The sequence below is a fragment of the Brachionichthys hirsutus genome, chromosome 8 (assembly GCF_040956055.1).
Source record: "Brachionichthys hirsutus isolate HB-005 chromosome 8, CSIRO-AGI_Bhir_v1, whole genome shotgun sequence".
NCBI lineage: Eukaryota > Metazoa > Chordata > Actinopteri > Lophiiformes > Brachionichthyidae > Brachionichthys > Brachionichthys hirsutus.
Genome location: NC_090904.1, coordinates 3,609,728 through 3,624,935, shown reverse-complemented (window position 1 = coordinate 3,624,935; position 15,208 = coordinate 3,609,728). Strand labels below are relative to the sequence as shown.

The 15,208-nt window shown below is 38.5% G+C and overlaps 3 protein-coding genes across 3 annotated transcripts; 2 read left to right on the top strand and 1 right to left on the bottom strand.

Annotated features, from left to right (window-relative positions):
* The first annotated feature begins 745 nt into the window (after nucleotides 1-745).
* Nucleotides 746-3,018, top strand: bloc1s1 (biogenesis of lysosomal organelles complex-1, subunit 1). The gene is made up of 4 exons (XM_068742684.1): nucleotides 746-923; nucleotides 1,031-1,103; nucleotides 2,214-2,346; nucleotides 2,534-3,018. Exons 1-4 carry the CDS (start codon nucleotides 857-859, stop codon nucleotides 2,642-2,644), a joined length of 384 nt encoding a protein of 127 aa, XP_068598785.1. The 5' UTR covers nucleotides 746-856; the 3' UTR covers nucleotides 2,645-3,018.
* A 1,624-nt stretch (nucleotides 3,019-4,642) lies between these two features.
* rdh5 (retinol dehydrogenase 5 (11-cis/9-cis)) lies at nucleotides 4,643-6,617 on the top strand. Its single transcript, XM_068742467.1, has 5 exons — nucleotides 4,643-4,674; nucleotides 4,825-5,147; nucleotides 5,252-5,510; nucleotides 5,788-5,951; nucleotides 6,397-6,617. The coding sequence occupies exons 1-5, from the start codon at nucleotides 4,643-4,645 to the stop codon at nucleotides 6,615-6,617; spliced, it is 999 nt and encodes a 332-aa protein (XP_068598568.1).
* A 1,351-nt stretch (nucleotides 6,618-7,968) lies between these two features.
* On the bottom strand, nucleotides 7,969-12,719 carry cela1.6 (chymotrypsin like elastase family member 1, tandem duplicate 6). Its single transcript, XM_068742984.1, is given in 7 exon segments — nucleotides 7,969-8,048; nucleotides 8,152-8,301; nucleotides 9,733-9,875; nucleotides 9,975-10,111; nucleotides 11,334-11,459; nucleotides 12,098-12,198; nucleotides 12,579-12,719. Coding segments are annotated over 7 exon segments (810 nt in total). The 3' UTR covers nucleotides 7,969-8,036.
* Nucleotides 12,720-15,208: the final 2,489 nt, after the last annotated feature.

Genomic DNA, 15,208 nt, shown 5'->3' with positions numbered 1-15,208 from the left:
GAACTATTAATAGAAACTGGAAGTTCTATCTTCAGGATCAACTTTGTGAGCCGACGTCCTGAACGCAAAGGATTAGCTTAGCTAACAACACCCGGCTGCCTGTCCAGCTTCGATCGATCAGTCGAAGAAATTCACGCGTTATTACGTTAAATGCTAAATATCCATACCCGTAAAAATCAGACGGTAAAAGGGCCCGCGGATTTCCGATTGCAGTTTCCGTTTAACTTGCTATATTGTTGACAGATCGCTGTCTGCCATCAGACCAGCCCTCTGCTAGCCAGAACAAGTCCAGCTACTTCCGGTTCGCGTTTTCCAAAGTAAAGGTTTACGTGTCAACAAATAAAAAAAAATATATATATATATTTCAGACGACAGCTTTCCGTGGACTTTCAAGGCGGTAAAGCCTGAACCATGACATAGTTGCCCGAAAATTAAAATCACGTCACATATTCGTACCTTTTATTACTCTAATTGTAGTACTATCAGTATGGTGTTTTCAATTATTTATACCTTTACTTTGAAAACCAAAGGGATATGACGTCAAAGCTGATAATGACGTCAACATGTACATTTTCTTTACTGAGCCACACATAATAAAGAATATAATGCAACTTGTGATCTGCTCTGAATCCTGTATTACGTGTTGGATTAAATAATAACACAATAATTACATTATATTGATAATGATGAGTGGCGCTATGTGACGCATCATTTCTAGGCACGCCTACTTCCTGAGTTTGGTCTCGTGGTAGCAGCAACGTAAGTCAGCTGTTAGCGTATTTGACCTCTTGGTGTCTATAAACGATGTAATTCGGCTAAAATAAAAAACCCATCTGATAAACAATCTTAAAGCCTCATGAAGATGTTGTCGCGTCTGTTGAAGGAGCATCAGGCGAAGCAAAATGAGCGAAAGGAGCTGCAGGGTGAGAAGATAAACGCTTATCCATCATGCTAGTGAAGCCAAAACAAACGCAATAGAGTTCGCCATATAATTCATGATTTGTTTGTATTGGTGTGTTTACTTATGCAGAGAGACGCAGGCGTGACGCCATTGCTGCAGCAACGTGTCTAACAGAAGCCCTTGTAGACCACCTAAATGTTGGGTACTCATTGTTTTCCGTTTTCTGCAGATTTCCTGTTATTTTATTTCATGTTAGTCTTTAGTTGACATCCTGGAAGTCACCGTTCTCAGTTTTTTCCTAGATCAGCAAATGAACTAGTTTGAGTTAAAGCTGCTGATTATTTACCTATACTTCAATTGATTTATCTTTGCTTGAAACAAAGCTTCATTTTGATGTTTATTATGGCCAAAACTAAAGACTTGAATATATTTATTAAGCTGCCAACTATTTTCTCTATCTTATATGATATAAAACAATGTCAGAATAAAAAATAATAATTTCATAAACAGTTTAAGGAATTAATAGGAGATAAAATGGATAAATATTTTCCCTGTCAAGCTCTTGCAATATCCACAGGTATGCAAATCTGTTTCTAAAAACATATATCAGCAATATAAATATACTCAGATAAAAGAAAAAGAATAGTAATCAAAACAAAACAAAAAAATTACATAAGTGCATGTCATTAAATCGAGCATTACTCTGCTATACTGTCTTTGGGTTCATTGCCCCGATAGAAGTCTTCTACTGTTATCCCTCTGATAAAAGCCAATTTTATTCAGCCTTATAAACATGTTCCTTGATGTCACAGGGTACTAACAATTAGTCACTTAATCAAATATAAGTTAAATTAAATTCCATCTATTCTGATAATTATTTTAATAATCTTTAATAATCTCCCAGGAATTCTGGTTCTATAACAGATTTCAGTCAAGCTGATCCAGACTTCTTTCTCTTTTTACACCAACAAAGTAAATTTATCCAAAATGTTGCAGATTAGACATAACCACAAATAATACATTAAGATTGTTCATCTTGTAATAGCTATGTTGAAACCAAGACAATTAAAGATCAGGGCTGGAATGCAAAGATGATTGAACTGTTCTTTTTATAGGAAGGATTATGCCCAAAATCCTTAATGACGTGGGGAGATTTTGTCTCGTTTGAACACTGGGAAAAAGGGAAAAATTATTGACTTACATTTCAGAAATCTAATAGAAATTCCCTCTCACGTGTCACTTAGTATATATATACCTTAATCAATTATCCAATTGTGTTGTACTTTATTTGTCTTTTTGTGTTCCACTGCAGTGTTGCCCAAGCATATGTGAACCAGCGTAAACTTGATCATGAGGTGAAGACGCTCCAAGTTCAGGCGAGCCAGTTCTCCAAACAGACTGCTCAGTGGATCAACATGGTGGAAGGCTTCAATCAGGCCCTTAAGGTACAATAAGTGACCGCAGCCAGAATCAACTTAAAACAAGTTGTTGTTTTTTCTGTTATACAATTGTCCTGTATACAATATCAACAGGCCAGAAATCTGTCGAAGCTAGCCTGGTTCTGTTGTTAGGTTAGATTGGTAGTTGTACGCCGTACCGTTACTGATTGTCTCTGTTCTCTGTTTGGAACAGGAAATTGGCGATGTGGAGAACTGGGCTCGCAGTATTGAGCTGGACATGAGAACCATTGCCACAGCTCTAGAGTATGTTCACAAGGGTGCAGCTCAGTCGGCTTCAACTTGAACTTGATGGTTTACAGTGGAATGAAGCAGAAATGCACCCGACACTCGTGATGCTAATATTTAGATGTGACCAGTTAGCAAATAAGATTTTGGCAGTTGGTAATTGGAAAAAAATAAAAATAATAATAATTTGAAGGAATTACATTTAACAATAGATTAAGGAGCCACCAGCCATTGTCCATAGCATTTTAGGAAGATTTATTTTCAGCACACAACAATTTTTGCCACGAGACTGCTGATTCATGACAATATATGTCTGATTCGTTTTTTTGTTTTTGAATGATGTGTGACTGTTTTACGTCACACGCCATATTGTTATTAAAATGTTATCATTTATTGATGGAGCATTATTTTTAATAAAGTTTTAACAACCATGTGTACATAAAGTACCTGCTGTGTCTTTATTCCCTGGGAATCAACGGACCTTTAAAAGGCAGTTACACAGTTTTGTTGTCAAATGCTTGAAAGAATGTGATGTGCCTGGAAGTAGAGCTCGTGTTTTTTGAGTAAGTAGTTTATTTAAGGAGAAACTACTACTGTACTTTTGGCTTGTCCCGTGAGGGGTCGCCACAGCAAATCAATGTTCTCCATTTCACCCTGTCCTTTGCATCGTCCTCCACAACACCAGCCACTCTCATGTCCTCCCTCACTACGTCCATGTATCTTCTGTTTCGACCTCTAGCCCTGTTCCCTGGCAGTTCCATCCTCAGCATCCTACCGATATAGTCCCTGTCTAGTCTGTCCTTACCTCCAAAATGTCTAACCTTCACCGTCCCTCTTATTGTCTCATTTCTAATCCTATGCAACCTGTTCACTGCCAAGGAGAACCTCATCATCTTCATCTCCGCCACTTCTAGCTCCGCCTCCTGTCTTTTCCTCTGAGCTACTGTCTCTAAGACGTCCATCATGGCTGTCCTCACTCCCTGGGACCTTCTCATTTACACACATGTACGCTGTTTTACGTCACACGCCATGCATAGACGGAGCAGTTTAAAGGAGGTTGGTGACTCTGATACAATAATAATAAGTTTAATAGTAATAATAGTAATATGTACAGAAAGTGAAGTAATGTAAAAGTTCACTTTGTGCGTAAAAACTTCTCTGCATTCTCCAACCCTCATACAACAAATGGTTACAGATTGGGGATTACAACTTGCAGGCCTGTCTTATGGGATAAACCACAGGGATAAAGCATTTCTCTGACCAGGGTCTCAGAGTTAAGACGGGAGAGTAAGCAGAAAGTGAAGGCGAAGAGGACGATAGCTTGTGGGGATCCATCAAAAGGTATGATACGATAGTTTTTTATATAATTATCTCATTATTAAACTATGAAATGCTGTCTCTGCATGTTCTGAATCAGATTTCTTTTAATTTAATTTAAATTTATTTTTTTCTATTAGAGTTTGAATCCACAAATGATTGAACTGAAATATTTACAAAAATGTAATCACAGATAAGTAGTTAAAATTTAAGTTTGATTCATTTTTCCTGATCCTATCATATTGACTTATGTAAATATTGTTCTTTTTATACCAATATCTGCTAGTTGTTTGAAACTCAGTTTTTCCTCTATCTGAGTTTTATCTTTGTTCATACCAACAGTAGCAGTATGAGTCTTGTATCTAATTAAATGTCTGCTGTCATCTTCATGTCTGAAGTATCTGTTCTTCATTCTATGTTTTTCCTACGTAATAAGTCAGAAAACTAATTTGTTTCCAGCACAGAGCCACTTAAGCAGCTTGGCCACAGGCATTACATTTAGGCTTTAAAACAATGCACCCCACCCTCCACCCTCTCCCTTCCTCACAAATGCCTTTCTTTCTTCCGTAAGAGCATTAAGCAAATATTTATCATGCGCCAAACCAGACACAATATTCCATCCTCCAAAAATCAGATTTGGCACAGCCATTTCAGAACATATGACCAACCTGTTTTTTTGTTATTGTTTTTTTTTAGATAGCACGAAGGTGACGGCAAGCCATTTAATCAAGGAAGCAGCATGGATACGCATTACCTCTACAATCTATTTGGGTAAGAAACACCAACACCAAAGCACTGTATTATATAATTGATTGGCTGTAAATGAACTTTTAAACCTACAAATTTAAGCATCTCGATTTCATTTTCTCAAATCTGAATCCCTTCCTTCACTATTTTCTTCTCCTCTCCATTCTCTTTCAGGGGAAATGCTTGGTTGTGCCTCAGTGTCACCTTTGTGGCCTCATGGGTCATTGTGTGGCTGTACAGAGACAGCCTGGAGATTGAGGCCATCGCTGATAAGTATGTGTTTGTGACTGGCTGCGACTCAGGCTTTGGAAACTTGCTGTGCAAGAAGCTTGATCGCAGAGGTTTCCATGTGCTGGCTGGCTGTCTCACGGAAAAGGGAGCTGATGACCTGAAAAGGCTGGCAGGGCCTCATTTGAAGACTGTCCTGCTGGATGTTACCAATCTGGACAGTGTTCAGAAAGCCATGGAGTGGACCAGGAAGGAGGTCGGTGACAATGGTGAGAGAAGATATTCATTATTTGATTGTAACACAACTCATTACATCTACCCACTTTTTGTCACAAAGTCTGTTTTTTTTTTATTGTCATCATTCCTTTAACAGGACTTTGGGGTATTGTGAACAATGCTGGACGCTCACTACCCATGGGTCCATCTGAATGGATGACAGTGGAGGATTTCCACAGCACACTGAACGTCAACATGACTGGGGTGATAGCCATGACAATAACCTTCCTGCCCCTCATCAAAAAGGCTCGGGGCCGTGTAGTGAATGTGGCATCGGTGTTGGGAAGAGTCGCTGCAAATGGTGGTGGATACTCCATCTCCAAGTTTGCAGTAGAATCTTTCTCTGATTGCCTCAGGTCAGAGTTCCAAAAGTTGCATCGGTCGTAATTTAGAGCATAATAAGTCATATACCATTTATATCTTTCTTCTTCTACTATAAAACTCTGTTTCTTATATTCTGAAGACAAATTATTCAAGTCATAATCTTCACGACTTCCATCTTAAAAGGAAGATGTGATTATTTATATATATATATATATGTATATAAGAAGAAGAATTATAAAGTAGCATGTGCAATTTAACTTTATTATTTTTTTTTTAATCCGTCCATCTAATAAATATTTCTATTTTCAGGAGAGATATAAACTACTTTGGAATCAATGTTTGCATCATTGAGCCAGGTTTTTTTAAGACGGCAGTGACGAGTCTGGGTCCCCTCGAGAGGGAGCTGCATCGTCTGTGGAACCAGCTCAGCCCTGAAGTACAAGCCAGCTATGGAGACAAGTACCTTGATAGGTGTAAGTTGTCTGACGATATTTACTTGCTAAATGAGAAACAAAATAGAGCATTTGCTTCATAAGACAAAAAGAAACTCCCTCAACTTCCCCGGACTGCCAAGAATTGATGAGATTTCCGGTGTTTCTTCATCTCTAGATAAAAAAAAAATCCCTTTATATTTATTTTCTCAAAAGATTCCACCGTGCTGTGCCTGAAGACATATTTAGAATTCCAATTAAAACTTCTTTCACACATTTCAACAATCAGAAAATAAATAATACCCTTAGAAATGCGTTATTTAAAGGTTGTTTGAAACTGTCAAAATGCAAACTGGTCTGTGAATATAAAATATCACGATTCCCAATTAGTATATTAAACACACATTTGCATATGAAGTTAAGAACATGCAGAGATGTTGAATTGCTAAATATTTCTAAGATATCTTTCAACTAATTCCAATTCCAGACATCAAGGTCCAGCGTTTGATCATGAATGCTGTCTGTGACTCTGACCTTACCAAGGTGACAAGCTGCATGGAGCACGCTCTGACTGCTGCCCACCCACGCGCCAGATACAGCGCCGGCTGGGATGCCAAGCTTCTCTGGATCCCCCTCTCCTACATGCCCTCCTGTGTAGTTGACCTCGGGCTGAAGCTTGTGCTTCCTCGTCCCTCAAAGAGCGTTTAAAACTCATGGTCACTTTGAAAAAAATGAAAGCTGTCAACCTTTTTGTGCCATTTTGATGCAGTACAGCATTTGGCTCAAATAAAATGTTTTGCCTTTCAAAATACCCACATTCCTCATGACCCACTGACAATGCAATGATTTAAAAAAAGAAAAATCGTATATGTTATATGATGCTGGATTAATTATACTTACCGGTACATAACAATAATACTGCTACCTGGCATACTGTGCCATGTCAGTATTATTTGGCATAGAAAATTAGACAATACGAAAGAAAATTATGAAATGGTATTATATGTAAAATTATTTACTGTTTAATTATTGTTTTGCTTAATGCTACACTGTGCCTTTTGAAAATGTTATTTATGGCCCATTAAATGGATGCTGTTTAACATTATAGGGTGATCAACAATTTCTCAGACTGAAAGTACCATTCAATGTGGACACAAATAAATGAACTACCATAAGAAAACGCCTTTTTGAATGTACTGTGTAAAGTACTGCCTTTGCATGCGGATTATCATGCTTTCATTTTAGTTGAAGTGCTACTTTACTACACAGTGAGACTGACTCAGTAAACTTCAGGCTTATGCAAACTGTTCTCACACTTTTTACACAATTCAAATTGTGAGTTAACTAGCAGCAACACTTTTCTACAGAAAAACTAAAATGCATACAGCATAAAAAGCATTCTGAAAAACTAAAATGTGCTAATGCCAAGGGCATAAACACTGAGACTCCTACTCTGAAATTCAAATTAGTATTTCATTTTGATCCAAAGAAACAAAAAAAGCTAGTATGTGACTGTAGATCAATATGGCAGCCTGAAAACATGAACAAAGATCTGAGATGAGTATGTATGTATGGTTGTGTGTATGTATTGTAAGGTAAATGTCGTGTCTTCTTAGTGTTATGTTGGCATGTAATCACGTTGTGGAATTCCATCTGGTATGTGTGTATGTTTATATGTATGTAATGTATGTATGTAACTGCCTTCTCATATGTATTTGTGACAATGTGATTAGTACCAGTAGTTCACTGAATGGTGAGTGTTTCAAGTGTTTTTTGTTTTTTTTGTTTACTTTATTGAACTTTATTGTGGGTCCCGGGTGTTTGTGGAGCCTATCCCAGCTGACTACAGTCAAAGGCAGGGTACACCCTGGATGCGTCACCAGGCCCTAACCAAAGTTGTCAGCAGACATGCTGATGTAGAATTCAAGAAACCATAAATGGTTTTTTTAATATATATTAAGACTATGACAATCCAAGGTGATCACAGTGTTTTCATCCAGCTGATTGTTATAAATTACAACATGACCCAATTCAAAATGCAGAAAATGAAATGACCAAATGCACATAAAATAAAATTTTATTCTGATGGAGTACAAAGACTGAGATGCACAGCATTCCTTCCTCTTCTCAGCCCATGATCTGGTAAAACAACAAAAAGCGAATTATTATCATATATAAAAAGCTCCAGTTTTTGCATTGAATCAGACAGTGGGACTCAAATCTTATGGTGATTAATACTGACGCTATTCATCCAGTTGATGTAGGCAGAGACACGGGTGAAAACTGTGGGTTTCTTGTAGGTGTTGCAGCCAGAGGCAGACACAAAACTGGTCACACCGTGGACAACCCACTTTCCGTTGACACTGCAGTTGAGGGGTCCACCAGAGTCACCCTTCAAAAAATGAAAATAAATTGTAGAAAAACTTAGACCCCGATTTACAACATTTCAACAGACTGTGAGCAACTGCCCCATCTTCAAGTGCAGTTCACTTGTGCCCTCTTACTTCTCATATCCCCTTCCAATTTGAGACAACCTTAAGCAAGTTTGTGCGGAACATGAAATAAAGTAATCCCGCATGTCACTCAAAATATCTTTCTGGAAATGAGGGTCAACTTTGTCATACAAACTAGAGTAACTAGACTGACGTATCAGTTCTTCTAAGTTCTTTTAGCGTTTCCTGAGGTCGGCTAATGCCCAAACATTAGTTCTTTTGACCTGATCACCGAGTGACACTGGATTAGGGGGGAACACCGAGAGGGAGAGAGCGGGCTCAAACTCGTAGATTTTGTTAGATTTTTACTTCACAGTTGACTCATAAATCAGGTGCTGATGTTATGAGCCCTAACCAAGAACCAATTGTAGGTTGCCAGGTTGGGGAAATAAAAATAGTTATAACTTTTTTAATAATAGGAACAGGATTAGTCTCAATCGGGTAAACAAAGTTTCTTATTATTGTCCTATAAATGCTGTACAAATCCTGCATTGACTCACAATGCATACTTTAGTAACAACTTATAACCCAAGGTTAAAAAGTTAGAAAGTTGCTGCACTCTGATTATTCATGTGGGATCTTTTTATAAAGAAACTCCACTAGTTTATCATATCTGAGTCTGTTTACTCCTTCCAAGGCTTCTCGTCTTGTCACTCGAGTCTGCTTTGGTTTGACTTTAAACTGAAAAAATGAAACAAAAAGCTGGGGGTATAGAATCATAAACCTCGGTGGGTTGCTCCTCATCTTTGTGTGGAAGAAGACAACGTCGTGTAAAACTGCTGTAAGTTTAGCAAATGTGTGGAAGAGTAAGACTATTGGTGGAGCTCTCTTTAATCATAATAAATAAGAAAAATATTTGTGTGTGCAATTTTATTTTATTTTGTTGCTGTTGCCATGACTGTTTGAGGTAGGCTAAATGCACTCATGGTGGAGAATTGTGCAGATAACATTCTGGCACATGAAACAAACTGGATACATATTGGATGCATTAAAAATGCATTGAGTATGCATTAGATCATATCTCTGGTCATACTTGTAACATAAATGTAAGATATGAATACTATATCAATGAAGGTTCATTTGACTTAAATAAAACCTATTTTTTTGTGCCGTTTAAACATATTAGAGAAAATGTCAGCTTGATATTCAACGCGTATAAGCAAGGTCTTCACAAAACAAGCCATGTTGGCAGAGCTAGGATGATGGCAGGGTTTGCTGGGTTAAAGCCTCCTCCAGTAGCAGGTTAGAAGTTTGGCAGGGCTTTTCGTGACAAAACAACCAACCAAATACCAAGGATAGATCCCAAACGGCTGAAATGCAAAAAGTCTCACCTGGCACCCAGACTCATTGCCACCTCCAGCGCAGACCATGGTGTTCTTCACGGTGCTGCCCCACCAGCCATAGCTGGAGCAGGTCATGTGGTCAACAACAGGGAGGTAGGCCTGCTTCAGCTGGGCAGAGAGATTACCTCCGGCTGCATGGGGATGGCAGGAGAAACCGTCATGCAACTGTGATAAAGGCCGTAAAGAAGTCTGCGTTTCAATCTGCATTGTTATTGTGACAGCAGACTCACTCTGGGTTCGACCCCATCCTGTGATGTAGCAGTTGTTGTTGTGGGGCAGGACCTGACCAGAGGGGGGCACGGCACCGAGCTGAACATAGCTGTTCAGTGTGGCATCAGAAGACAGACGCAGCAGAGCAATGTCCCACCTGTGAGTGACAAACACTTCCTCATATCAGTGCAGAATAAATCATTTACTTAACCGTATAACAATTCATTGTGGTTTTGTTTTAGGGTCAGTTGTTCTTATAGGGATGGGGGCTTGAAAGCCGGGTCTTGTTGAGGACCGGTTTCCAGTCTTTCAATTCCTTTGAATTGTTTGTATTTTCTTTTTGCGAAAAATATTCCCTTATAGATTCCATTGGGTGTGAAATGCCGTTTGGCTTTATTTCACAAAAACACTATGACTGCAGAGCAGCTGGAAATACTTGCAAAGAGGATATAACATCGAAAGGGAGGAAACATTGGGAATGTGCAAAAAGCATACATTTGCTCACACAGCATACGATAACTTTGAACGGATGTCGCGTTTTTGATCAGCTCAGGAGATAATGTTAGCCCAGCAGTGGCTGCAGCAACTTTAGCACATCCTCTACTGCAGGTTACTACCTAACACTGCCGAGCATGATAGCGCTATTTGCCTGATAGGTAAACCTGCTATTACTAACTACTAATGTTAAATGAATCCCTTCTCATGCATTACATTTAGACAGAGTCAGACCAGCTCAGACTTACTCCAATCTACCAATATCTCCGTTCACCGAGGCAGGGAAGAGTTAAATGCTCTTTTTTCCCCCAAATGAGGATAAATAAGAAATATTAAACTGAATTGAAAATGGAATTGGAATTGTGGAAATATTATCATTTATTAACCCTAGTTGTTATACAAATTTCATTAGGAGTTGTTACCGGTTCACAGTTAATAATTATTTTATTTGGATTAATTTCTTAGTCTATCAAATTTTATTTTAAACTTGTTATCTCTTAAACTTTAACAGATGAAAATCCAAAACTACATGTACTTTCGGGTCAAAAGCCCTTTTCTATCTCTTTCTGTCAATTTCGATCTCTGCAATTAACTGTATTAAGATATGTTTTCATGTTCATAGGAGTAAATCAAATTAGGATTTTTTATTCAGTAATTTCTGTATAGTATTTAATTAAAAAACTGATCGAATTTAGTACATTTTAAAGATAAAAAAGCCTTGTCATATATGTCACAAAATTTCTAAATTTACAAATATTTTTTCTTAATGTAATTTATAACCAGACACATTTTGTGTTTCTAATGTTTGTTGTATGTGATGTCACATGTTTGTCAAGAGTTTATATTTTTGCATCTGTGTCAAAACGTGATGAGGAACCACTGACCCCCCAGCAACGTTGTTAGAATTCCAGTTGGGGTGGAGGTAGACGCGGCTCACGCTCATGTACTGCTCTTTACCCTCCTGAGAGTTGATGTTGTGATCTCCAACAACAACACGCCAAGTCCTGGACCTATAGTTGCAAAAAAAACATGAAGAGTTCATGTTAAACTCATTCATACATTTCCTATTTGGTGGAAAATTATATTTATTAAACAAACAACCCCAATCAAAAATCAATATTTTACATGTAAACAACATTCTGTTTAAAAATTCTGGGGGACTGTAATGTTGGACTAGCAGAAGTTGACATGCAACGTGTACTGTGGAATTTAAAGGCCCGATATCATTCTCTTATTAACAATGCAAAAATGTTGCTGAGGTCTCCAAAAATGTCCCTTTCCCTCTCCCTTTCCTCCAGTGTGTGTGTGTGTGTGTATGCACATGCGTGTGTGTGTTGGCAGAGCACACTAAGCAACTGTATTGTCTCCTCCCTGTGTCGGAGGTGCAAAACCCACTATGATGTCAAACCATTGGCCTTAAATGTGAACTATGCTTCAAAGAAAATATTTTCTTGCAGGTAGAACAAGCAAAGAGAGAGGATGCTTTTTTCCCCTCATGTCTGGGGCATCTGTCCAGACAGTGAATATGTCTTGGCTCTGTAATTTAACCTCCAGAAATGATTACCGGTAATAATACAAATTAGTAAATTAGTGTGTAAATGTTCAGTAGTTTTTGACCCAGCAGCCACTAAATCAATGAATCTCCCACCGGTCCACACAGTGAGCTGCGGTCATGACCCATCCTCTGCGGATCAGGGTTCCTCCACAAGTGTGGTAGAAGTTGCTGCCAGATTGGTACTGCAAAGAGATCTGAGGAAACAACAAAAGGTCGCATTACAACCACATGAATGAAAACCACTCACCATTGGTTTTATGTACTTCTTGGCTGAATTTCTGATATTTAAAAATGTAGGAACCACGAGGACTATCTTAAGGTCACCTTTTGAACTTGTCTTTAAATAAGTACACACAACTAAATGTAAAAAAAAAAAAAAATCTAATATCTTATTTGAAAATATACCATTCTCTGCATGAGTTGATTCTTTGAGCATATTTATTAACATTATTATTTTTAAATCATGCCTTTTACTTCAAGGGATATTTTCACATTGCAATATTGCTGCTTTTACTCAAGTAAAGAATCTGAGCATCATTTCCACCACCGCTGTTGTAAAACTAAATGATTGTACCTGCCAGGGCCAGGAGTTCGGCCTGGCCACCTCACCTCCAACAACTTTCTCCTCAAAACTGTCGTCCTCTAAGTACCTGGGCTGCGGCTCCAGCTCAGCCAGCACTGCCGAGACACAGGATTACAGTAAGACATCAAGCATGTGTGTGTGTGTGTGTGTGTTTAATGAGAGGCAAAGAAGAGGAAGACAGTTCTTACCGAGGGCTGTGAGAGAGGTCAACACTAAAAACCTGAACATGTCTGTAGCTCTCCTAAATCTTTGTGCGATTAAAACATCCAGCTCCCATTCTTATATACCCCAACGCGTCCTGTGTTCTGCTGTGTTGTGTGTGTGCTCACCTGTGTCGGTCTCACAGTTATCATCACAGTGGAATTACTGCATGGAATTACTGAGTCAGCGACAAAACAGCTGTTTTCTGTTTGTTTTTTTCTGTTTGTGTAAGAAACTACTTCCAGGAATGGAAATACATTTTCCCATTTTTTTTTTTACATTTTCTTTCCTAAATTTTCTGTTCAAATAAAGCAATTCTTGTGTGTACTGTAGTGTACTTAAATGTACATGTACTGTAAATATGCTTTAAATGTTATTATTTGACTAGAATAATAGCATTAATAGAATATAACTACAGCAATTGGGGCAATCCTATGATCAAGAGGTTGGCGGTTCGATCCCCGGCTCATGTGTATGTACACTGTCGTTGTGTCCTTAGGCAAGACACTTCACCCACATTGCCTGGGCGCGTGCGCACGTGGTGACCAGCAACTGCTGTAAACCTCCAAGGGACAAATGAATAGAAAGTAAGTATTTTAACCTGTCCAAACACTGAGCAGCAGTCAGGACCCATCTTCTCCACACCACAGAAATGATGATAGTTTCCATTAGATAAATACTGGAGAGACACCTGAAGCAGGAATCATGAAATAGCATCACTGAAAAAAAGGCAACATCTCTAAGAAACATATTACAGAGAGCAAAAAGGAAAGTTGTCAAAGGAAGTCACAATTGAATAAAATAAAGCTTCTTATAGGTGTGTTCTCCCATTTCAGAAAATAGGCAATACATGCACCCACTCCGCTGGAATTCCAAGGAACGGCAAGAGCCAACAGGACGTCGCCGTGCCAACAGGAGGAGAAGCTCCATTGCACCAAAGCTTAGTGATCCCCCTCACTTGATTTGTTACCTCACTAAATAGTTTTGCAATGATTTTATGGTCTCAATTGTTTCATGGCTTCTCCATCATGTTCATTTTATAAATTCTGGTTCAATTAAGCAAAAAGATAAAACAGGGTGTCAATGTTTGTCCTCTGGTCCTCAGTCAGATGCCATATTCTCTTCACAGCTAAACTACAATCCAAGTGACTTCTGACTTAAAAAAAAAACAATACAGGGGTTGATAATAAACAGCAGTCAACAAACCAGTGGGTGATATCATGTTGACATATGGTACCAGCTGCAAACCTCACACCCTCTGAGCTGTCATTGGCTGGGGGGCTCCCCACCCACTGCCCAATGGTTGATGACCAGAAATGTTCCTCACAAAGCAAAAGAAATACATCCAGAGGGAAGGATATATATGTAACCCACACGTCTAGTGAGTTACATGTGATGACTGAGGCTTTTCTTTTATAATTTGTTAAGGGAAAAGCGAATCTTGATTCTTGTTAAGTGATATTACTAGAACGATTCTTTTTGCCTTTGAGTTATATGAAAAGTTCACCGCCACTCATCCGTATACTTAAAATGAGACCACAGCCAGCATGGCTCTGGTATTTATTTTGCTGTGAATTAAGTGTGAAATCAATAAAATGGCAGTTTTCTGTAACTTTCAGTCAACTCAAGCTGTTTTCATCTGCGGGCTGTTGCTTCACATTTAATGAACAGACATCAGAGTGAAAGCAGTCTTCTTTCTGACTCAGTCGGATAACAAATAAGTTTATATTACTCACAAAATGCCAAACTGTTCTAACTGTTCAAACAATTCTATCTCTGGACATATTGATTGTTGCTTTTTTATGTTTCTACAATCAGAATTAGAATCAGACGCTATCCGGAAGTTACAGAAAGCAAGCAGTCACATACTCAAATACACATACTGCATATAGGAATGACAATGCTGCACTGGAAATGCGCATGGATTTTGTAATCCAGGCCAGTCCCGCATGGGAAACTGGAATCATGTGTGTGTGGGGGGGGATTCCAGTCCAGAACAGGGTGAAGGAGTCAATGAGAACAGACGAGCCAGAGAGGAGTGTGTGTGCAGTTCTTGTGTATAGAGTTCATGTGTGTAGATTCCAATAAGAGCCACGGAACACTGTGACCTGTCCTTGCTATGGTTACAGAAACAGATGGGGTTTCACTCTATTCAATGTACGTACAGAAATATCATTTTGTTGTTCCGATAAGAACCTTGAATGACATGCATCATTTGTGACGTACTATCGAAAATATTTGTGTGTTAAACATACAATACATTTGTAACAGTATTCGAATGAAGAGGAAATGTGATGTTATTAACATTCAAGTGTTGGTGAAATAAAGTGTCAGATTCAATATTATACTTTGTTACGCTGCATGTCCATCAAATGACTTTAATTCCGATTCATAGCTTCTTGAAAAAGGTTAAATATATC

Bases quoted from the DNA above. Each gene is read 5' to 3' on its own strand.
- bloc1s1 (XM_068742684.1), top strand. From the start codon at position 857: ATGAAGATGTTGTCGCGTCTGTTGAAGGAGCATCAGGCGAAGCAAAAT. The intron at 924-1,030 runs GTGAGAAGATAA...TTACTTATGCAG, and splicing joins TGAGCGAAAGGAGCTGCAGG to AGAGACGCAGGCGTGACGCC. The intron at 1,104-2,213 runs GTACTCATTGTT...GTTCCACTGCAG, and splicing joins GTAGACCACCTAAATGTTGG to TGTTGCCCAAGCATATGTGA.
- rdh5 (XM_068742467.1), top strand. From the start codon at position 4,643: ATGGATACGCATTACCTCTACAATCTATTTGG. The intron at 4,675-4,824 runs GTAAGAAACACC...ATTCTCTTTCAG, and splicing joins TACCTCTACAATCTATTTGG to GGGAAATGCTTGGTTGTGCC. The intron at 5,952-6,396 runs GTAAGTTGTCTG...TTCCAATTCCAG, and splicing joins AGACAAGTACCTTGATAGGT to ACATCAAGGTCCAGCGTTTG.